The sequence below is a fragment of the Zosterops lateralis genome, assembly GCF_965231275.1.
Source record: "Zosterops lateralis genome assembly, chromosome: 5".
NCBI lineage: Eukaryota > Metazoa > Chordata > Aves > Passeriformes > Zosteropidae > Zosterops > Zosterops lateralis.
Window position 1 is genome coordinate 57,134,488 of NC_139766.1, and position 24,162 is coordinate 57,158,649.

General features: G+C 38.7%; 2 protein-coding genes across 3 annotated transcripts in view; one reads left to right on the forward strand and one right to left on the reverse strand.

Moving 5' to 3' along the window:
• Positions 1-3,935: 3,935 nt before the first annotated feature.
• On the forward strand, positions 3,936-14,096 carry ELMOD2 (ELMO domain containing 2). The gene is made up of 8 exons (XM_083862089.1): positions 3,936-4,109; positions 5,219-5,247; positions 5,848-5,942; positions 6,745-6,874; positions 7,707-7,840; positions 8,431-8,499; positions 9,624-9,757; positions 10,132-14,096. Exons 1-8 carry the CDS (start codon positions 3,965-3,967, stop codon positions 10,287-10,289), a joined length of 894 nt encoding a protein of 297 aa, XP_083718215.1. The 5' UTR covers positions 3,936-3,964; the 3' UTR covers positions 10,290-14,096.
• A 1,661-nt stretch (positions 14,097-15,757) lies between these two features.
• The window catches only part of TBC1D9 (TBC1 domain family member 9), a 48,897-nt gene continuing 40,492 nt past the window's right edge, over positions 15,758-24,162 (reverse strand). The window contains exons 17-21 of one of the 2 annotated variants that reach the window (XM_083860901.1): positions 21,816-21,881; positions 20,477-20,563; positions 19,501-19,575; positions 19,261-19,361; positions 15,759-18,332 (exon numbers count right to left, since the gene is read on the reverse strand). In XM_083860901.1, the coding sequence (XP_083717027.1) occupies positions 17,610-18,332; positions 19,261-19,361; positions 19,501-19,575; positions 20,477-20,563; positions 21,816-21,881 (1,052 nt within the window). In that variant the 3' untranslated portion in view covers positions 15,759-17,609. Of the gene's footprint in view, positions 18,333-19,260; positions 19,362-19,500; positions 19,576-20,476; positions 20,564-21,815; positions 21,882-24,162 lie in introns of both variants that reach the window. The other variant, XM_083860902.1, reaches the window with a different exon arrangement.

The following is a 24,162-nucleotide window of genomic DNA, read 5'->3' on the forward strand; positions in this document are numbered from 1 at the left end:
CAGTTTTACCTCCTATCAGCAGACCTTCTGTATTTTTGGCAAATGGATTATCTTTGCAAAGATTCTATAGAAGAACACAGCGCCTGAGTAACCTGTAATACTTAACACTAAGCAAGTGATTCAGTGGACTGGTTCTCCTTACCTGCAAGAGAGAGTTCCTAGGCTTGTCCTTGGCTTTGTAACTGAATGTCTCTTCTTGCTCAGATGATTGCTCCACATTTTTATACTGTTTTCTCACATCTGTGTGTAAGCAAGAGTAGAGATAAGAAACATTAGAATAAATATTTGACAAAATACAGGCTCCAGGCTGAGCCAAGCAGTGGATTATTGTGCATGTCCTCCATCTGCCAAGGTACATGAACAAAGAATACCTACCAGTAATAACATGTAATAGTTGCTGCCATGGAAAGTTTCTGACTAGAGAGAGATCCAACTGCTACTGCTGGTTGTTTGCCCTGCTGTCACCCAAGAAATGGGATTTTAAAAGGTAAACAGGTTGCAATCTTTACTTCAAGCAAAGCCTCTGTGAATGTAAGACTTGAAGGCAGAACAAGTTCCTCTACTGAACACGAGAGGAAGGTAGAATTTCTTTTCTACAGCATGGTATTTTTGACTTTCCTAATATAATTTATCAATTGACTGAACATGAGGATACAGAAGGACCTTGCAGGATTGGAGTGCTAACATTTGTACAAAACCAAACATGTTTGCTATATTTCAATTTACAAAAAGCTGTGGAAAAAATCAGTCAAAAAAGCATGCTATGATGTTTTTAAATAATTAATTTGTTACAGACTTTAAAATACAGATTTAAAGTGAAGAAAACATCATATGAGCAAAAATAAGTGTAAGATTAAACTTGCATCTTTTAAACTCACATTTCAGAAGTGCTTAACTTAAACCAAGACCTTAAAATGTGTCAAGCTTACCTCAACAAATCTAATTATATCACAGAGAAGTGTTGTGCAATGTCAACAGCAGATACTCTACACATCAGTCCTGGAGGATGGAAGCATAGAGAAGTGAGAGAACAATAATCGTGTACTGTGTGTATGTGTTGTTACAGTAAATCACAATAGGAAGTGGAACAAATTCCAGAACATGTAGTAAAAGTTACTTTGGTTCTTAACATTCCACACAGAATGTAATTTCTGTTTAAATATAAATATAATGAAAAAATATTCATATTGGTATGAAGCTATTTAATCCCTTAAAAGATGTCATGGAAAATAAAACCCTTGAAGCATCAGCAGTTGTATTTTGGTATTAAAAAAATCAACAGAAGTCTCATCAGCTAGAAATTTCCCTGTGTTATTTGTGCAGCCCCACGCTTTAAGGATGCACCTGCTGGACTTCATAAAATTCCTGTAGCTCATACTTTTAATGAACTACCTCAGTGCAATCCATGCGTGGGCATAAAGACTGTCAGGAAGAACCTGACCACCCTCACATTTCTTCACATTGTTGCAATTCTTCTGCCTTCTCAATTTGAAACTAACACCCTTCTGATGCTGGTGTAGCCAGGACTCCTCTGACAAGATTGCAGCCCAGCTATGTTTAAATATCACAGCAGCAGTACGCTGCCAAGCTGTCAGATGAGAGGTGCAGCACAATCTTTTTTTTCCCCTGAGTATTTGCTCAGAGTTGTTTCATATACAAGCTAGGTGGGAGCTGTAACTTACACCCAAGTCATCAATACAGACAAATTTCTTTCTTCCAGTTTCCTCAAGTTATTAGTTCTTAGGCACTGGATCTTTTTATTATTGTTTTGAATATATATATTTCCTGGAACAACTTTTATACAGGTAATGTGATAAAACCATCATGTCATCTTGTCATCAAGTAAGAATACTTTTAAATAGAGATAAATTTCAAGATTATTTTCACACAATGCTCCAATGCTTTGAAAGTCAGATTGCTCCCTAAGCAGCTACATTGTCCCTTAACTTGCAACATGCACCACCTCTCCACAGTTTTTCAGAGTAGGAAGTAGGAATAAGATATGCAAACAACTCAAGTTCACACATCAGTGGTTTCCCCACATGAAACTTTGCACTCCTTTGAGTGTCGGAACCTAGACAGAGGATGCCAAACAAGTTGGTCCATGCTCTGAAATCCTCTGTGGGACACAGGCCATCAGACCTGCTGTGTGGCTTTTGATTTTGTGTAAAAGTTACTTCAATTTCCACACATCAAAAAATATATCAGAATGCCGTCTAACAAGTCTGTCAGCTCCCTTTCAACACTCCAAATTTTGCATACAATGCTGTGTCCAACTGATGTTTACCGAAACAATCAATTATAATACAATGGAAGTAGTGACTGAAACTAAATGGAACACTCAGGCTGAACCTCCATTCAGCAAAGGCAAGTCAACACACTCCTTAAAATCATCTAGCTCCATTGTTGCAGGATGTGGAATATGTAAAAATTTCCTTAAGAAAGAATATCCTGTGGTGTTTCGATCTTTATCTACTTTCAAGTCTAATCAGCAAGAGAGGAGATTTAACTCATAAAGCAGAGAGCACCCAACAAGCTCTAGGTGATGTCCAGGTGTTAGGAAAACAGATTACTTCATGGTAGAATTGTCTCGTTAAGGTTGAGGCTGGACAGGCTTCAATGCTGTCAGATGCAGGGGAGGTTAAAAGCTTGGGAAGGAGGATGTACCACTGTGGGCACAGCAGCTGTGCACAGTGAACACAAAGGGTGCAGAATTTGGGGGCTGTGAAAAACGAGGTTCACTTTTTGGGAAATTTTAAGAAATATGTTTAATAAAACAATTAAGACAATTAGGAGATAAAAAAAGCCAAGTCCACACTTTGCTATCTCAGGGACGCTCGTTAAATACCCTTCCCGTTATATCAATATATGAATATTCAAAAAATTCCATAAACTAGTTTCCATATTCCAGGAACTGTTTTGCATGGCCCCTGCTTGGGTCCGCCTTTTTAGAGCATGTCTGTTTTGTGGCTGTGTTTTTTTTTATCGCTTCTAGCTTGGGCCTTGGTCTGTGCTTTCTGCAGGTGGTAGATGCTGATAGTTGGTGTATCAATAGCAGGGTCCTCTTTACATGTTCGCTGGATGTTATCCCGACCAAACAGACAGTTTAAGCACATTACATCAGTTATTACCACTATGCCTAATTTTCTAAAAGCAGAAATAAGAACTTATATTCTATATCCTCACCACAACATTATTAACCATATAGCACACATCTTGCGAAAAGCCAGCTTTATATAAAATATATATAACAGGGGCCACGAGGACAGCTGGCAGAACTCCCAGGACAAGGCAGAAATAAATGAAGATAACTCGGTAATTGTGCTGAAATCGGCTCCGGCTGGTGACAGGGAACTCGAGCAGGGCCTGGTCCCCACCGACACACAGAGCACCGACCCGAAATCCCACCGGGCCTAAAGAGAGACTGAGCACGGGATTAATTAGCATAAGGAGAGTCATTCACCAACAGAAGACAGAACACGATGAGTAAGAGAACTGTGTAACTCGCAACCAAAAATGAGCACTAATCCCTGTTTGCTAAATTATATAAAGAGGAAAAAGTTCTGGGAGCTGGGGCGCTTGATCTGGGGATTATCAGGGACCACCCAGGGTGGTGCAACCCTGAAACAGACACTGGATGAGTGTGTGTGTCACTATTGGCTTGTGGCGTGGCCCGGTTGTGTGGGCAGCGCTGCCCGGCCCGGCGGGGCAGGAGGCGGGAGAGGGAGCAGCAGAGCCCGAAGCCAAGAAGGGACACCGGGAAAGGGAAACCTCTTCCCAGGCGGCACTTCCGCCGCGTCCCGTGCCGCGATCACTTCCAGGTCGGGGCTTGTTTCCGGCGGGTGCGGGGGCGGCCCGGCCCCGCTGGGTGCCCGCCGTGCTCTGAGGGCGGCGCGGCCCGGCCCGGCCGCGAGGGGGCAGCGCCCGGGGCCGCGGGTTCGGGCCCCGCCGCCGCCCGCGGAAGATGTGGGCGCACGTCTGGGGCTTCCTGTACAGCAAATACTTTCGGTTCTGGCTGAAGTGGCTCCTTCGGCTGCTGACCGGCAAGTGCGAGCTGCAGCGCCTCCTGGGCGGCGCGGAGGCGGGGGCGCGCCGGACGCTGAGCGTAGGTAATGGAGGGGCCGGGCCGCGGGAGCGCCGTGTGGAGCTTTTCCCTTTTAACGTGGAAAAGACCTCGTGTTCCAGCCATTAACCCGGCACTGCCAAACCCACCGCTGAACCCTGTCTCCGAGTGCCACATCCACGCATTCTTGTAAATCTCTCCGGGAATGTGGTGACGAAACTGCTGCCCTGGGCCGCCTGTCCAGGGCTTGGCAACCTTTCGGTGGTGACATTTCCCCTCATGGCCAACCTAAACATCCCCTGGCACAACCTGAGGGCGTTTCCTCTCCTCCTGTCACTGGTGACCTGGGAGAAGGGATCCACTTCTAGTGGTTGTAGGGAGGGATCAATCCCCTCCAGCCTCCTGCTTCCCCCGGCTGGAAATCAGCACCGGGCCTGCACCCCCAGAATTGCATTTTTCACTCCTCCTTTCATCTCACCCATCCTGTGAGAGTTCTACATCAATACCAGAGCTGCCTTCCTTGCCTCCTTGCTAAGCACATTCCAGTGTCATCAGAAAGTGAATCAGAAATCATACCTTTTCCTCCAGAGTCTTCCCATCACTTTCTCTATATGCTTTTACCTTCTTTTACTTAAAAAAAAAATCACACTGAATAGACCTAAATGCATTTTTTTGGAGGTGAGGAAAGAGGAGTGATTTAACTTACAATTGTGCTTGATGCAGAATTTTGATCTGAAATAGCAGTTCACGAAACTACTGCACGTTTTTGTGGTTTTACAATAACTTGTGGAAGTGACTGTACTTCCTTATTCTTCAGTAATAAACGTGCAATAATGTCTGAGAGCAGGAAAATATCAATTGACGACATAGTTCTCTCCTGACACCTTTTTAAATTTCTTTGTTTTGTACATGTAATTGGTGCTTTAAAAAAATCCAGATCTATTTTCAGCATTGTACTGAAGAGTTATAAAAAATCTGTGTGAATGAAGACATTATGTTACCTGATAATATGTTGATTTTAAGATTGATTAATTTTTTTTGCATGTATAAAAGGGATGTAAAACTTTAGTATTTATATACTACAAGAACACTTATTGTCAATTATTTAAAACAGTTCATTTTAACTGTGACATCTACTTTTTTCCCATATTACAGAACATTCCCTGGAATCATCAAAAAATAAGGTAAGAGATACTGAAGATGAAACGGTAATAAAACCTTTTTTTCAGAGACAGCTCCCAGAAAAATAATACACGCATTTACTTTTTGAGAGAGGAAAACTGAAGAGGAGTAAAGGACAGAGAGAAGAAAACTTGGAACTTTGTGTTCTGTGTGCTAAGTTTATTTAAGGTTTCTCAAAAATAATCCCATGTCCCTTCAGATGTTTGTTTCATTGAAATCTCAGTTTTGTTAGCTGCCTGTCTCCTCATTCTGAAGCAGCATTTTCTTGGCTACACTTGTTTCACTTGTTGGATTAGAAAGAACAATTTCAATTCAGCAGCTGAAAGCAAGCAAGAACCTAGACCAAGCAACTGTCCAGCTTTGTATCTATTCTTTATGCAACTCCTATGTAAACATTGTTGTTTACAGCCCGACAAAATTACAAATCATGCTTTCATGATTTATTATTGCAGAGCTTTTATATGCAGTTTGCATTGTAAGCAATTGCCTTAAACTATTGCCTTAAATAATACACACAACAGATGTACAGAAGCTGAGCAATAATAATTAAGTAGATTATGTCTTCATTCCTCGTGAAGTCGTTTACTGTGTTAACTTTCTAGGTTTTAAGAAATGCTGTACATGTTGAAGAAGCTGAAGTGGAGAAGTGTGTCAGAGATGTGATGAAAGAAAAGAAGATTGAACAGAAGGATACAGGGTGTGTTTGGAAACCTCTCTCTGTTCTCACTTGTTTGCATAGTCTTCCAGTCGTTTAACCTAATGCAATATTTAGGCCATTCAACACAAGTATTCAGAATGAAATCTGAAAATAAGGTGTGGTTAGGTCCTCATCAGTTCTAGAAAACAATTTGCAAAGTTTTAATTCATGTGGATTTGGCATTACTGTATCCCTCTTTTCAAGCCCCTTCTGTTACTCCATATTTCCAACTAGTATGATCATTGCACAAGTTGATTACAAGAACTATATAATTCCTTGGATATATTTGAGAGAATATAGTGATGCCTGATTAATGTTTGCATTCATCTGCATAAGTAATTAGTGAGTGACAGGGAATGATCAAAATTTCAAAGTCTAATGAAATTCTTTGAAATTATAACTGTTTCTGACAAAGTTTGACTGTAAGACTTAGAAAAAGTTTGGGGGTAGGTGAAGGTACAGTGGTCAGGATGATACATGGAGTTTTCTTGTGTCATAACAGATTTTAGATGGGGGGTTTTTTGTTTGGTTTTTTTGGGTTTTGGGGTTTTTTTCCCCCCCATAATTTAAGGTAATAGAGTCTGACTGCAGCACTGGAATCAGCTAGAGATGTTTAAAGTATGGAAGATCCATGTAGCAGTGTACTTAACCAGTATGCTGTAGTTTGTAAAGATACACAGAAAGCTCTTCCTAATTCTGGCGTTTACATTGCATTAGCATAAGAAAGGTCTTATCTGGTAATTCAAGCTAGAATTTATGGCTATTTAAAAAACTTCTCTGTGATGTTTTGTTCTTATTTCAGGTTTAAGGCAAATTTGCATATATCCTTGCTACAGATATCAGGTTATAAAAAACTGTACTTAAATGTGGAAAACCTAAGGAAGGTCCCATACGATTCAGAAAATGAAGACCACGAGGAACGGTTAATTGAGGTGAAATAATTTTTAAAATACATTTGCTGTTTGTTTGGTTCTTTCCCCTCCCAGTCCAACACCTTGAAAGAACTTATTGGTAGCATTCTTACCAGCTGGCCTATTTAAAGCTCCTTTCTACTTACAAATTGCAAAGCCATGATAGAAATGACACATTAAAATAAAACCTTAAAGAAAAAAAAAAGTAAACTAAAAAAAAAAAAAGGTAATTATTTTGTGTGAAAGCAGACATAACAACAATATATAAATAGAAAAATAGATTTGTGATGCCTCACTGAAGAATCACTACTAAAATGATATATAATCATATACACATGTGTAACTTTGTAAACCACTAATTACTAAATTAAAAAAGACACCAAATTTTTCTTATTACTGCATCCCAGTCAACGTCGAGGAAGATAGTTTGATACTGAAAGATAAAAACTATTTTCTTAGCACTTCCTAATTATCTCAGTTTGCTATGGAAGACCCAACAGTGACATGTTAAATGAGTATTCACTGAGAATTTGTGTTTCAGTTTAGAGCTGTCCAATTACAAAATGATGCATAAATTAACTTCTGAGATGAAACAAGTCTTTGTTTCTTTGGTATTCATAAAGCATCTTTGTCTGTGAAGGGAAATTACCACATTTAATGTTAAATGTAATAACTTTCATAATTGCTGAAGGGAGGCATTGTAGCAGACTCCAGCTTGCCACTAACAGGAAAGAGCAGCATGCAGATTGCACCCTGTTCCTTGGTGAATGGATTCTGGTGTGCAGCAACCAGTGTTCTGAATGATGTGACTTGGAATACTTGAGCAGCATAACATGGGAGTGTATTTGTGCAGCTCTGGAATCTGCTGATGCCTCACGAGAACCTGAAGGCCAGAATCAGCAAGCAGTGGTGTGACATCGGCTTCCAGGGCGACGACCCTAAAACTGACTTCAGAGGAATGGGGCTGCTGGGCTTAGTCAATCTGGTGTAAGTGAAAAGAAGTACTTAAGTCCTTTTGTCACTAGTTTTCATTATCTTTATTTTCTTGTTTTTCTATTTAGTTAATGCTGTTTTTAATGAAAACTGATTAGAAGCAAATAGAAAGCTGTATGTTAAACATTTCTAGGGGCTGCACATTGTAAACATGTGATGGGGTTGGGTAAGAACAAGAAGTGAGGGAAGGAACAGAAATTTACCCAAGACACCTTATTTTTTTGTTGCCATGTGATAGAGTTGGTAGGTTGTTCCTAACTTGTCAAAAGCTTTTAAAATTCCTGAATGTAAAAAATTCTACTATGATGAAAAATAGACAAGTTTTTAGCTTTGCTAAGCTAACTTTTGGACTAGGTTGAACTTCATATTTGATGTTCAGATCACCATGGGTTTTTTAAAGTTTTTTTTTTACATGCTGAATATAATTTAATTTGCTACCTTTTCCTTGGTTTTCATTTTGTGCCATTTTTCCAGTTACAGGCTAGTTTTCACCTCTAGTTTAGAGCTACAGATTTTAATGTTGACATTAACACAGTATTTTATTTTTTTGTCAAAGAATTTAAAATAATCTATTTCACTGCCAGGTATTTCAGTAAGCATTACACCAATGAAGCTCGTCAGATCCTTTCTCGGTCAAATCACCCAAAATTGGGGTAAGTCACTCTAGAATTTTTTCTGGCTGCTTCTGTATAAGAACTTACATGAAGACTGCTAAACATGTGTCCAGAAAGCAAAAAGGAAAATATCTGTGGTTTTTTTTCCATTAAAGAATGGGAAAAAGGGTCAATATAGAAAGGTTTGAGAAACCAAACACAGAAAGCAATTTCTAGCTGGGAAGAAGTGAAGCTTTTTTTTTTTCTCCAGAATGGATTTGTTGGGGTAAAAATGTTGCAAAATATCATCTTTGTTTAACACAATAAACACCTTTAACATTTTAATTAGTTTGATTTGTAATAGACTTTGATTAGATTTAGAAATTCATACTTATTTTTCACCTTCTTACTGATTCTGTGTTGGGATAGCATAAATTACTTCTTAAGGTCCTTTTTTTCCCTCTAGGTTTCTGCTCTGTAATAAGTATTTACAAACAGGTGTTTTGTTGTTGTTCAACTTTAATTTTTTTTAACTTTGCATATTTAAACATATATCTAATTTTACAGGGAAATATACTCTCAAACCAATCAGATACAATAACCTGATCCATCTAGTCCCTAGTTAACTTGATGTCCTACCAAAAACCAGGAGCCCTTCATGACTTTGACTGTAAATAACATTATCCTGTGCAACTCTGTTATGAACAGGCTATGTGAGAGTTTTTGCTCAATTACATAATATACAATTGGCACAAATTAATTAATTTTTACTTTTCCTTCCACCACAAACACTTTAACTGTTGTTTAAGAATTTCTATTATAATGCTTTTTATACCATGCAACAGAAAACCAAGATTCTTTCAGCTTGATTAACAGGTTGAAATAGCTATTCCCTTTACACTGCAGCAATTTTTTTCACATCCAATTTTTAATATTCCAGCAGATCTAAGGATTTTAAAAGAAAGTTGAAGTCAATGTTGTTTAGCTTTGCCATCTCAATATTACAATGACTTCTACAGGGTTGGATATACACGGACCAGGGAATGGTCTGTAGATTGGAATCAGCTCATCAACAACTATTACAGGAAAAAAATTTGACTATCACAGCTATCCTAAAGCAGAGTGTGCCAGGGACGCTCCTAAATCTTTCAATCCGCAACATAAACCCATGATTTGTGTTACAGATACTCCTATGCCATAGTTGGGATCAATCTGACAGAGATGGCATACAGCTTGCTCAAGAATGGTGCTTTAAAGGCTCATCTCTACAACATGGTCCCTGGGTTGCCACAGATGGAACACTTCCATCAGTTTTACTGTAAGTATCTATTTGGGCTCTTTGGAGTGCATTTCCACTCTTTTCTCATTAGCCAGAGCAAGCTGTTTGTCTTCTGCATCAGGTATTGGAAATGCACCTGGCGCTTAAACATTGTGCTGCAGAAATGTACATTTAAGGATAATTCCTGTGGCTTTCTGTATTTCAGATACTCCAGTCTGAAAACTCAATATTTGCAGATTTATTTTTTTAAAATTCATTAATACAGCATCCAAAAACTTGCTGTAGACCAGGATGGGACAGTCCTTGTTTTAAGAGATTGAAGAGAGTCTAAAGGATCATTCTAGGACTGGCTAGATCAAGGCATGAAATTGTGGAGGCCATTTTTGCAGATCTATCTTTTATTTTCTTCACAGGTTATCTAGTTTATGAGTTCGACAAGTTCTGGTTTGAAGAGGAACCAGAAAGCATTATGCACTTCAACCAGTACAGAGAGAAATTCCATGAAAAAATAAAGGGACTTCTACTGGATTGCAATGTGGCACTGACCTTACAAGATACAAAGAAACCTTAATTTCTCTGCAGTACATGAGTTTCTGTATCAAAAATTGAATGATGCATTTGGATGGACGTTTTGTGTGTTTCACCAAAAACTGTCTACCAATAGAAATTTTTTTTTACATTAAAAAAAAAAAAAAAGAAAATTAGCAAAATTCAGTTAAGAAAGCTTGGACAATCAACCTCTGTTTACAGGTACTTTTATGCTATTCTCCAAAGGGCAGCTTTTTGAAAAGGAAGTGAAACAAAACTCAACCAACAAACCAACACAAAAAACAACCCACAAATCTCAAGAAACTCTGGATTGCTTACTTTTACCTTTTCTTTTATAGTTCTTGGTACAGGAACATGAAGCAGGTATTTATGCTGCATCATATTTTCTATGAATGGGTTTGACTGTTAATGGTCTTTTAAAAGACAGTTTAAGTTCAGCTTTTCAAATTTGAGTTTAAATTCCAACCTTTTAACGTAACGGTTGAAGTGAAGCCTTTAGTTGAAATTATTGTGGTTTTAGATTTTTGGAGTTCTTATTCCTTTATTTGCCATTGATCATTCACTCAACAATGTTCAATTTCTCTGTAATTAAGAGGTCCTCAAAGGAGACATATTATTTGTTTATAATTTTGGAGAAGAGGCTTAATCAATCAGCATATTGATGTACTTCCTAGGAATTACTTCTGTGTAAGGAAGTTTATCAATGGATTTGTACCAGCCAATTCCTATGCTTAGAAGAAGTTTAGTTTGCAAGCAAACAAAAAGAACCATGTGTCATCAGCATGAGGATAAGATCCTCAGACTAAAGCTACTCTTTCTAAAAGTATTCCTATTGTAAAAACTTTTGATTCTTTCTAATCTGACTTCAAATGCTGAGGATGATTGTCTCAGAATCTGTTGTCAGCCTTTCTTTTAGCAGCTAAGGGGGTATTCTTAGTGGGAGGTACAACAGATCTACTTTAGCCCCTTTATAAAGTTTAAAAAAAAACCAAACCTTTATTGCAGCTGCAGTCTTTATCTTGTAAGAATAAATCCACTTCTGAATATAAGTCAAAAAAAGATGTATTTTCCATGGAAGGGATGCAACTTTGATGTGTTCCTTAGTCTTGCTGTCCTCAGACAATCTAATAGATAGAACTTCTTGTCTGTATTGTGACTAATTATTGCTTAGAGCAACTTTAAATGGATTTGGTATGACCATCATTTTGTTTTCTAAGACTTTCTATTAAATAAGTGCCTTCTGCTGTTTTCAATCAGCTTTTTATTTTGATTCTTCTAACTGGATCACAGCCTTAGGAACTTGAGTAATTTGAGAAAGATTTTTTCACCATATACCTAAATAGCTCACAGTGGCACAAAATTTGTATGCTGATGCAAGCTTTCATAATTTTTTTTTAATCATCTCAGGTAAACTAGTTAATTTCTAGTCAATGACTACTCCAGAAGAGATCCCTGAAGAACATAAGCATTGAACAAAATGAATGCAAGCATGAGGGAAAAAAAGGAGGGAAAAAAAAAAAAACCCAACAAAAAAACAACCCCCTTTTCATAATGAGCATTATTACATTAGTATTACGTAAGTATGAAATATAATATGTAATACTGCATTTCTTGGAGATCATCAAAAGCCACCTGGACATGGAGATGGCCCTAAGCCCTTTGAGGGACCCTGCTTTAGGCAGGGGATTGGACTTGGTGATCCCCAGAGGTGCCTTTCCACCCCAGTAATTCTGTCAGTCTGATGGTGTAGTGACTTGTTGCACTACATCCACCCTTTGCTCTTGATCCCTGAAATGCTGGAGGTCTCTGGCTTGTGGAGAAGCTCCTGATCAGGGTACACAATACATGTGTATGGGGTAACACAGTTCTCTTTTCTTTTTATGATACCTTAGGTACAACAAGAGTCAGACAAGCTGAATGTGTTCAGAGTGGGGAAGGATTCAGTCTCACCTCTGTTGGCTTGATGCTGCTGTTCTACCAATATAAAATAAACCCCACAAAACAACAACAAAAATACCACTGTGAAGATGTGCATAGGGAGAGTATTTGTAGTTTGCCCTAAACAGCTGAACTGACCAGATTAGATGCAAAGTAACAATGGGAGGCCCAGTTCTTTTGCTATTCCCCCATACATGGATCCTGGAATAGTCATCACTGAAGAGCTGAGGTCCTGTGGGGAGCATTCGGGGATTCAGGTCTGTGGTAGGGCTCTGTTTCTCTAAGCCTTGCAGACACTGGACATGCCAAAAATCCAAGGAAGAAAGTGGAAAGTGGACTCCTTCCCAGTGGCCCAAGTGGTTACTTTCTGGCCTCATCTTCTGTCCAGTTTGTCTTCTAAACTTACTCTACTGCTTGTAGATCTCTGCAAGCAACACAAGACTGACTTTTTGAATTCCAGAAGTGACCCCAATTATGTTTGGCAGCAGCAGCAAAGGAGATCCTATTTGTTTTCCGGTACTGCCTACCAGCTAGTAACAAAATTGTTTCAGCCATGTCTAAAGGCTCCCCTGAGCTAAGTCTGCAAGCTTTTGCTTTTTTTAAATTTTTTGTTTGTTTGTTTGTTTTGTTTTGCAACAGTTGCAAAAGTAATCTACACCCTTGTCTTTCCAGCACTGAAACTGGGCTCTTTGTTCACTGGGAGACTGACATTTAACTATTACTGAGGCTTCTAAAGCCCAACCAGAGTGTCTCAGGGTTCCTGTCACACACCTGAGATGTTTTATTGTCAAATGTATTTCAAGCTTTTAATAGGATGCATCTTTGCTAGGTTTTTTTCTTCTTAAATCAGTGGTTGATCTGGAAGTAAACTGTGGCAGTGTACAAGGAAAAAAAGTAAACCCAACTGTCATCAGATGAGTGAGACACAAGGGAATACTTTAGTTTGCATGTAGTAATTAAGGTATATGTTTATGTTAGGCTCCAGTGCACCTTCCCAGGAAACAGTTAGAATTTGCATGTGGATTTTTTTTGTATGATCAACTAGCCCAGTAATTCTGTCTAGGAGTCACTCACTGTATGTAGACTAGTACTGGGTGTCCCTGTTTGCACCCCTAGTAGGTTAACTGTATTATGGTGGTAGCTAGAAAATGGTACTGAAATAGGTAAAATTGTGTTTAGAGAAGGCAAGAACAAGGCTTTACTAGTCAGAGGTATTTTATGCTAACTCTGTTGTAGGGTGACAATCCTAAGGTTATGGAACACTGGAAATGGAGGTAGGCCACTTTTCTGCAAGTTGATATAATCTTTAACATCAGAATTTGTTGCTCACATGTTATTCTAAGAGTCTTAAAAACTCAGTAAATTATTATTTATTAACCATCATGTTTTAAATACATATTATCTTACTTGAACTTGCAAGTTCTGTTAGTTCTCTAACTTCCTGCCTCTTTAAAACATTCACTATGTGAAAGCTTGTATGCAATAGTATTAAAAAATTTTAAAACTGGAGACAAGGTGGTTCTCTAAATTTGTTGTTCCTGTAGCAAAAGTTTAACAAACTACCTTCATTTTTGTTGTTTACTGTATGCTTGAAACATGGTGCCACTCTATGAACAAATTAATCTGAAGGTAAGCTGAAGTTTACTACAAGCAAATGTAAAATCTAGTCTTTCACTAAGCACATTGTTTCAGAAGTAACTAAGTTCACTGTAAAGCCATCTGAAGACAGTGCAACATAGGAAAGAAGAAACAATGTTTTTAAACTGGTTGTGCTTCTGTCACCTGATACAGCCATGTAAAGAATAGGGCAGTTTGTCCTAAAGGGCAATAGTGAAAGGGGCCAATTTAAACACCCCATGTAAAGAGTTTTGGACTTTCAGTCTTTGAAAAATGCAAACAAAAATTATACACATGCAGAGCCCCGTAAGTTTTTCAGATTTTCTGTCCTAGTTTAAATAAAATTTCACAAAAGAAATTGCTTAGCCTTGTTTTAGGAATTATGATGAAAAAGTTTGTGTTTAGTTAGGTGGGAGTTGAGCAGTCAGTATCCTTGGCAATACTGCTAGTGATGTGTGGTGAAGATGTAACCTGTGTTTCCTTCTGTCATTCTTGTTTGTGTTGCTGTAGTTCCATGGTGACCCATTGTTGGACTGATGTTTTTTGTGCCAGTCTAGATACCTTCTTTCTTTAGGGAATCAAGAACAACCCAGCCCAAGATAATTTGTGGGCAGTTTCTTCTTATGACACTGTGCTTAGATAGCTGCATACTAATAGGAATTCCTGTTTACCACAATATAAAAGCAATAATGTATACTGTGATGTCTGTGTACTAGAGATGTTTACAATGGTAGCAAATAAAGAACGGGTTATTCCAAAATATTGTCAGCACTCATGTCTTTGGCCAGCTAGAAAATGTAACAATTTTCAGTTTCATGCACTTACACTGGGATATGAGTGAAAGCTTTATCCTACTTTTTTCTTTCCCCCATCCTCCCAACTTACCTCCAGCTTGTTTAGAGGTCCTTGGTTCTTGATCCTGTACTGCACTCTGCTGCAAGTGGTAGAGGTTTATTACTGCTTCATTTCAGTTGCTTTTAAAATCCTCACTTGAAAAGAAGCTCTGTCTTAAGATTTTTAAAAAAACCAAACACGCACCAAAAAAAAAAAAAGTTATTAAAAAATTCCACAGCACAAAAAACCCCCCAACCAAACCTCCAAAAAACTCCACAGCAATGATTTTATCTGAAGGACCTGGAAATTAACTCTCAGAGGCAACTCCAAATGTGAGTGATTTTGTTCAGGAGAAACAAAATTTAAAAGCTGGAGAACAACTCTGGAGAAAAAAAAAAAAAAACCCTCATGCGTTTTTTGGGGATTTTTTCACTCTACACCTTCTGGCATGCCTTCATACAAGCTATGTTACATCATCTGCTTGGGGTTTTTTTAGTTTATTTGTAACTCTCAGGCAGCATTTGTTTCTCCTCCTGAATTCTGGAGAACAAATGCTTCTATTAATGTACCAAAGTGCCATCCATGAGAACTACAAGGCTTCACCTGTAGCAATTTTTTATTTCCACAGAAGCACAGAACAGGCCCTGCCACTACAGGAACATCCCAATCCTCCAAACTCCGAATGTCAGGTTGATCACTTATGGAAATATATTGTAGAAAACAGGACAAACAAGCAGCTACTCATGAAATTTCAACTGAGATCTTGAGCAGCACAGGAAGGAGGAGAATGAGAGCTTACTTTTCCTCTGAAGTGACACATTTTGAGATACCTACCACCATTGATCAAGAACATCTTGCCTGCTGTTAAGACTGACTAAGCTGTATTTCAAAGCTCTAAGCCACTCTTGCACAGCAATGCTGCTGCCATCAGCACGTTGCAATTTTGTGTTATTAACCGTTTTCCAGTGTAATTTTCACTGCCACATTTTTTGTTCTGTTATTATTTGCTGTCAGGCCAATTCCTGGCTTTGCTATTGAATAAATAAACATTTTAAATGTTGGTGGCAGTTTTGGCTGGAGTAGATTTAATTTTCTTCCCAGTGGCTGCTATGAGGCTGTGTTTTGTATTTGTGCTGAACACAGGGTTGACAACACAACCTTTTTTTGTTATTGCTGAGCAGGGCTTACACAGAGCCAAGGCCTTTTCTGCTTTTTGTGCTGCCACACTGGAGGAAGTTTGGGTACCTGGGATGGTGGGAGGGGACACAGCCTGGACAGGTGACCCCAACTGACCAAAGGGATAGTCCAGACCATGTGACATCATATGTAAGCCCATCCAGTCACAGCAGAAAGGCTACAGTGTTTTTTAATATGTTACCAGCAGACATATTAACATTTGTCTGTGTAATAAAGCACAACCACTTAATCTTCCCTCTAGCATGACTTTAATAGTTAAAAATCAAATCTGTGCAGAGTGTACTTTATTTGTTCACATTACCTATTTGTGGTTAAAAACCACTTCATCTGACAGTTTAAAAGCATTCTTTTAAAACAAAAGAATTAAACATAGCTTGTGCTAAAAAAATCTGCAAGTTACATGGATGCAGTATTATCCAGGAGTATAAAAAAATCAACAGTATTCTACAGAAAATATTCTCAAAACAGCAAATAAAGATTAGGCATGTAGGCATGATCCTGAAACAAACAAATATGAATTAAAAAACAGCTAACAAAACTTTAAAAAAAATCCCAAATATCTGTATAAAAAAAGCAAGGATTCAAAGTGCAGGTGCTCCAGTTTTCGTTTTAACTTTAACATATTATTCAGTAAGTCAATACAGGATACTATTCATTTCATATAAAGTGACAGTGTTCTCAGTAAGATTTAAACATTCAGTTACATTATCTTGCAGATTTTTTTTCATTACTGCTGCTTTACACTGTAGTAAATAAAGACCTATGCAATACAGGCTTTTATTTTCTTAATCTAACAAGGATATAATAGGTTGGTGGTAAAGGTTAGTTTTAAGAACTAAGCTATATTTGCTGTAGATCCAGCCTTAGATGTAGATATATAGATTTTTTTTTTTTTTGAGCTTTTAAAAACAGACTTAAAATTTTGAAAAGAGACTCTACCTTTTCTGTTCTGGGACCTGCATACACTGTCTTTGGAGAGCACTAGCAAAGCTTCCAAGTCCACTGGTTAGGAATACAGCCCTGGGCAGGGTCATGCTGGAAATCTTCCTTTGGTTTCTCTCTGCTGAACCCAGGGAAAGGCAAATGGACAGAAACTATCACATTTATCCACATTTGCCTAATGTGGCAGCTAAGTTGGGATGGACTTCTCACTTTCACTTGAGCATACCAGTCTCAGGCAGAGGAAGTTAGGAGCCAGGCAGGTGTCACTGAAGTGGTCTTTCATATATTCAGAAAAGTAAAATCAAAGCATACGTTCAAAGTCTCTTTGGAAAAAAATTATATGAAATAAAATTATGCTTCAAGGATGTTGCCTGGGACTTATTTTCACCTGAGGTCCTTTTCAGGTTGACAGTGTCCCTTTAAATTTTAGGTTCTTCCCATTTTGTGTTGTGTTTTTTTCCCCCCCAAGCATTAGATCTCTATATATGTCTATTTTAAAAATGCACATAAATATTGGCATTAAGTTTATATTTAGAAATTAAGAACTAATCTTTACCATTATACACTGACAGCAATATTAATAATACACACACTTCACTGACAAGCGTTATTTTTTTTTCTGTATTTTGAATAAAATTTGCATGTGTAACATTTCCCACAGAAAGAGTGATTATACTTGAAGATAGTTATGTTTGCACCCCAACATTTTCACATTAGTGAAAACAACTATGTTTCGAAAATACCAGGGCCTCTGCCAGGTACTAATAAATAGAGAATAAAAAGAAAAAGTGAAATAAAAAAACCCGATTGCCTTTTATCCCGACATAGTAGAGATTTCATAGTCACTGGCCGAGGTTATGGGTTTGCCCCTCATCCTGATGTTTTTAGCATTAGTAATCCGAGCCATCATGGACACGGGCTTGTCAAAGTACCTGACTAGCGCGGGCTCAGTCAACAGGGAGGCGAGAAACTGTTCAAAGGTGATGGCCCAGTCCCTGTCGATGCTGGTGCTCCTGCGGAGGGCGGGGGCGTGGCTGCTCCTCACCAGCACCGTGTCCTCCCCGATGTCCTCGCAGTGCAGCTTCTCCTCCTCGTGCGAGCCCGCGCTCAGCACCGAGTACGAGGACATGGAGCTGTCGTCCTTCGTGTCATCATCGGAGATGAGCATGGAAGAACAGGCTCCATTGTCCCTGGGAGAAGAGTCCTCCAGCTTAATGTCCTCCATCTGCATGCCCAGGGCGCTGTCGGTGCCAGCAGCCTCCTCCTCACTGCCCACCAGGCTGCCCCGGAAAGCCTTGTGCTGCTCCAGGGGGTACTGATGGTGCTCCTTCTTCTGGAACAGCTCGCTCTGAATGGCTTTGCTGCAGCTGTTGCTGCTGTCTGTGTCGTTGGGGGGCTGGATGCTGAAGAGCTTCCCGACTTCCCCGATCTCCAGGAGCAAGCTGGTCACGGCAGCCGTAGCGTGGTACAGGTCCTGCTCATTGGGGTCCTCGCTGAACATGTTGTACATCGTCTTGCACAGCTCAATGAACTGCCCCTAAACACAGCAGGAAGGAACATTAACAAGAGCAGGAAAAAATCATGTTGACACCTTCCAAATCAGTTTGAAAAGTCTGGGATTGAGGCAGGGTGCAAGAGTTTATGTGACTGAAGTGAAATTTGAAATAACCCAGGGGTATTCTAGGAAGTATTTTCTATGACAGACATGTTGTGTCTCTCAAAGGTATTTAGAATAAATTACTGGATGTTTTGTCCAACATATCACAAATATAACTCTCTGCAGCCACAGAGCAGCAGAGGGTAAGCAGTGAGACACTTTGGATTCACTTTGGTGGATTTTCTTGTAGGAATGATGCTAAGGATAATGAAGGGTGCTAAAACTGATGAAAAATAATGAAAAATGAAGACCTGCAGCACTTCTTAGCTGACAGGAGTAACTTAGTTGGATACAAGTCTTTTGAAATTCAAAACTGATGAACTAAATAGGAAGATTTGCTCAGGGCTACCTTCAGTAAGAATCAGTGCTCTATAGGAAATAAACCTTCCCTACATGCTCAGGAGGAAACAGCTATCACAGTGGGTCTCCTCCTCCTTAGCAGCTATGGATCTTAAGGGGATTAAGACTAGCAGTACAAATTACAAAACATAAAATACTACTTTCAGGTTATGTTTATTAGACATTAAGAGCTGGCTGGTGATATTCAGTGTCACATCTGTTGTCTCAACATCAAAAGAACATGTTTTACCATTGCTATATGTGTGTATCTCATTTTTGGGATGTTTTGGGAGTTGAATGCCAGTTAAAGTATTTTGTAAATAATAAACTTCTGCAATCAGCTGACTGCTACTCCAGTTAAAAAGCATCTGCTCAAAGTAAAACCTTTGTTCAATGTTTATACATTGAATATTTATAGACATATGAAGAAAGTTTAAATTTAATGAAAAATAAGTGTCAGCAGAAGTACCTGATTCAGCTTGGGCAAGTCCTTTGTGTTTTTTGCTTTGGATTTATTCTCTTGGCTCCACATTCTCAGGTAATTTCGATTCTCTTGTGAGCTCTTCTTGCCTATTGCCAACAAATTACCCAGAGATGGAGGAAAAAGTCCATGAAGAAACCTTAAATTATTACCTTTATTCCCCATTTTCAAAAGGAGCATCTTTACATGAAATGAAAGATGTAACTCACACGGAGACACCAAGCATACCTTTGTCTGTTTTCAGACTCACTGTAACAAACCCATCATCTACTCCATGTTTGTTCCTGCTGTCTAGGCCAACAACTAGGAAGTGGAGGGGCAGGGGGAGAGAGAGATCAGTGTGGATTTAGATACAGACATTGTTTTCACATGTACAGTGCAAAATAACAAAATGTTTACAAATATTTACAAACTCTGCAAAAAAAGCAGAGTAAAAATTACAGGAATAAAATATGTTTGCTTATTCTTAAACTTGCCGATAAATTCCATTTAATTTATAATATCACTACTGAGACTGGGACAATCTTAACAATTGTAGTTAATGATTAACTGTAGTGCAACGATTAACCTGTGCTAACAGAACACAGCTCCTTGCATGATATATTTGGTGATTATACTAGTGCTTCTTCTTTTGCCTCTCGGGACTTGAATTTGCCATTTCTAGATTATTGACTCTTACCTGTATTTTCAAACAACTTTCCTCCCACTTATAACTTGAAGGATGGGTTATAGTTTTCTTGAATCAGAAAGAAACTTCACATCAAGTATCACAAGAAAGAGAAAGCAATTTAAAGCAGCAGTGATGAGACTCTGTCTCTCATTAGGGCACACATGATTTCAAACCCCTGAACTACATTTTGATGTATCTTTTGCTCTCAGTTTTTTAGAATGTTTTAAGTCCTGATCCAAATATATATTGAAAGCCAATCTATTTATTGTTATTCTCCACAAAATTACTTCTGCTACAACACACTTATGGCATTATTCTGCAAGTACTTCTGCAATGCACAATTCAGGTGACACTTAGTGTACACACGTCTGCATCTCTAAAGATACCAACACATAAACAAATGCTTCGTATTTCTTTTTAAAGAGAATACTTTGCTAACAAAATTTAATCCAATTAAAAAGTAGCTCCCTAAAAAGACATGTTCATTGAAATGCATCAACTCATCTGTTCATCCCCAAGACAAAAGATGCCTACCATGTGTACAGTCTGGTGTGATGTCCTCAAAAAAGTACTGAGTAGCTTCAAAAGCAGAGTCTGGCTCTTCTTGCTCAGGGGATGGATCTATGCAACACAGTAAGATTCTTTCATTAAAAATTCCACCCTTGAATTAAAAACTGAAAGATATTTCCATTAATACATGAAAAATGTCAATTTCTAGAATTAAAAGTATGAGGGTGTGATGGGCTAGGAATCACCTCTTTTTAACTCACAGGAGATGAACAACTGGACCTGAATTGTCTCCTTCCCAACATTCAATACTGTCTCACAAGGAGCTGTTTGCTTTCAGAGGCTGCCTTACCCATCTTCCCATGCCTACTTCCATTACTTTCTTCAGTGTGTCCTAAGCAGGGTGTGATCCCTTTCCTACCTGCAAACAGTCTGTCATCATTTGGTATGAGGTTACCAGTCCCCAAATATGAGAAGCTGCACTCTTAAAAATGCGGTTTTTGTAATAGTTCAATTTCTTTTTTAATTTTAAGTATTTTTTTAAAGTATTTAAAGTTTTTTTCCCCATTAAATTACTGAATCACTCAGGCCTACCTCCAAGCAAAGCCAGCTGGGAGCAATCAGAGATGTTCAGAGCATACAAAGGTGAATGACCTCTCAAAGTTTTTAGATATGTTTACCACAGTATGTAAATGTGCACAAGAATTCAACTACCCAAGCAGTAGCAATGTTCTTAAAGTGCAGGTTCAGTGAGGACAGCAGTAGGTACTTTAGGCATGTGTGTGACAAGCCAGAGAGGACAGTTCCAGTATAGCATTTTCAGAACTGTTCTGAGGTGTTTTCATCCCCTCTCCACCCTTAACTGCTTCTCTCACTTAGCTGAGTCCAGGTTTGTACAGCCCCCTGAAAAACACATCTATGAAACCATCTGGGAGCTTCCCTCTGCAAACAGTTGTGTCAGCCCAGAGGGGAAACCAAGAAGAAAATCTGAGGACAGAAATGAGGAGCCAGGACATGTGGGAACATTTCAAACCAGCTTAATCTTGAAATCTTTAAATAGAGTGCATTATAGAAACATATGTTGAAGAACATTGGATTTATGCCTAAAGAATATCACCAACCCCAACTTAACAGGCAAGAGACATTTATATGTTCGTGGAAGGAGCAACTGAGGGCTGTGAGGGAGCTTTCAGACTTTCCAAAACTCTGTCTAGTTAGAGTAGGAGCTTCCTTATTTTACTGCTGCATAAACAGCTACAATATTGCCCACAAATTAATTTTTAATTGGGAAAGCCAGTCATAAACAACTCTGCTCCAAATTCCTCTTCTCATCAAAACAAGAGCTATTTTAATATCATTTACTTACCAGGCAAAACATGCATTTTATACAGTAGCTTGAGCTTCTCTGTAAGATCTCCATGGCACGCTGCACCTAAACAACATTACATGCAGTACATTACTAGTCAGCATTCTGTACCATTTTATTTGTTATTGCTGCAATATTTTGATTTAGAAGTTGCTACATTCACTCTGGGAAGTACTGTACCTCTTTACAGCTCAAGATCATAAGGCAGTCACTTCTAAGATTTTATAATAAAAACAACAAGAGAACACAGACAAATATACCCTGAATTTCACACTTCAATCTTGAGTCTTTTATTAAATTTCTATTTCATAACACTCCATCTATGGTTATGGCATTATCACTCAGAAAGGCCTCCAGCAGGAACTTAACAAGACCTTTCTTGTGTGGACTTCAAACTTTCTGATCTGAGGATCTAATAACATCACATGTCTTGGAGCAGTAAGATATCTACAAAAAACCCCCAAAAAACAGAGAAAAATCCAAGTAAACAGCATTTATCATAGCTTAGCCATGGGCTAAACTGATGTTCAGGCAATACTTTCTAGTGATTTTTCCACATCAACCCCTACTTGTTCCTGGACTACAGTAGAATTAGCTGTTTGAAATCCCAGAGGTCTATTGAAGCCCCTCCTTCCAATTAATTAAATGGACAGTAGTTCATTTTAAAGTAACAAAATAACTGCTAATCAGACTTTTTCATAAATCTCACTTCTTGCGACATGCCATCCATAAATAAATGAATTAACTTTCAATAACTACATTGTGCGGAGATTTATTTTACCTTATACATGACTGTCAATTTAACTCTGCTGTGCAAACTACAGAGTGTGGTGTGGCAAGTACTAACAATCACAGTCTCTTGTACAGCTTAACACTCCAATAAATACAGATGTTAAGTCAAAAAATTGAGCACATCTACATTAGCCATTTTGCTGGCAACATGGTCTTTTCCAAGTACAAAACCTCATTATGTTCCTATCTGGTGTATCACAACACGCAGAGAATGTGTTCTTTCCTGGTAAAGGCAACATGAAATAACCAAAGGACAGAATGGGCTGCACTTCTGCATCCTCCATCAACAGGGAACTGCAAAATAGGATTCAGGGCACAGGGTGACATGTGTAGGCTTGTTCCTCTCTCTGGCCTCAGATATGAAGAGAACTGAAAAAGCTCCATAGCTACTATTTGAGATAAATCTGTGTGTGCTTCTTGATGCACACTTTTCCTTCCTCCTAATGTGTCCCTTTTCCTTTTTACTCAAAATTAGCAAGAGCATTGCCAGCAGGTCAAGGAAGCTGATCCTGCCCCTGAAAGGCTTGGAGAAGTGGTGAGGTTACCACTCTGCTTTTTGAATATCCTCCTGCATTCTGTGGTTGGAAAAAACCCTGTTAGCAAAAATAAAAATTAAAAAAAACCCAAAACAACACTCAGGTACTCCTTGCAAGACACAGCTTTCACAGTGCTGACCTTGACAGGAGGATGTGACAAGTACTGCAGTCAGAGCAACCACTGGAGAAGTGGGAGAGCTGTGTGGTCTGAGAAGGGAGTATTGCAAAAACATGATGGGAGGCAGGAGGCCACTTTGAATCCATGCAGAGATCTCTGTAGCTTACTTGGATGTGCAGACAACTGTCATGCTACAATCCAGTGTGCTACAGGAGTGTAGGGGAGCTTTGTCAAGAGTGAATAACCCAAAGAGCTCCTAACCTAGGCTGAAAACCTCTTCTAAGCAGCACAACTCATGGGGCAAACCACTCCTGTATTTGGACTGTGTTATTGTAACAGGGCACACAGCAAACATAAAGAATGCACCAGGTTATTCCATCTTTGCTCAGCTGAGGCACCTGAAGCAAGATGTTCTTGAGCTATTTGTTGTAGAGACAATGAAAAAGAAATTGAATTATTGAAAGTCCTGGGGCATGGTGAAATATGCTCAATCAGGTCCATAGTTCTTTTGTTGACTGCATTGTCTTTTTCATGTGCTTCTCAACAAAAAAATGGGTCAGCAGGGTTGATTTACTTTTTAGGGGGAAAACCAGAAGTTTTTTAAATTACACCACATTGGGCTTAGCTTCTTAAAAATATGAGTTTTCAAAATGAGCATTTTTGATTGTTTTGCACATTGAAGATTTTAAGTTCACTCATGTTGGCTTATAGACACATTTGTGCATTTTACATTCATTGCTGTTCACAGTGCTCAAGACTATTACTCATTACTGGTTCCAAAACCAATGCTGTCTCAGTCAAAAGCTGGCTGGATGTTACTAACAGCATCCTGTAAACTGGAAGAGCAGTTAATTCCTGAGTCCTCAAAAGGCCATTGAGTATTACCTGGCAAACAGTACCT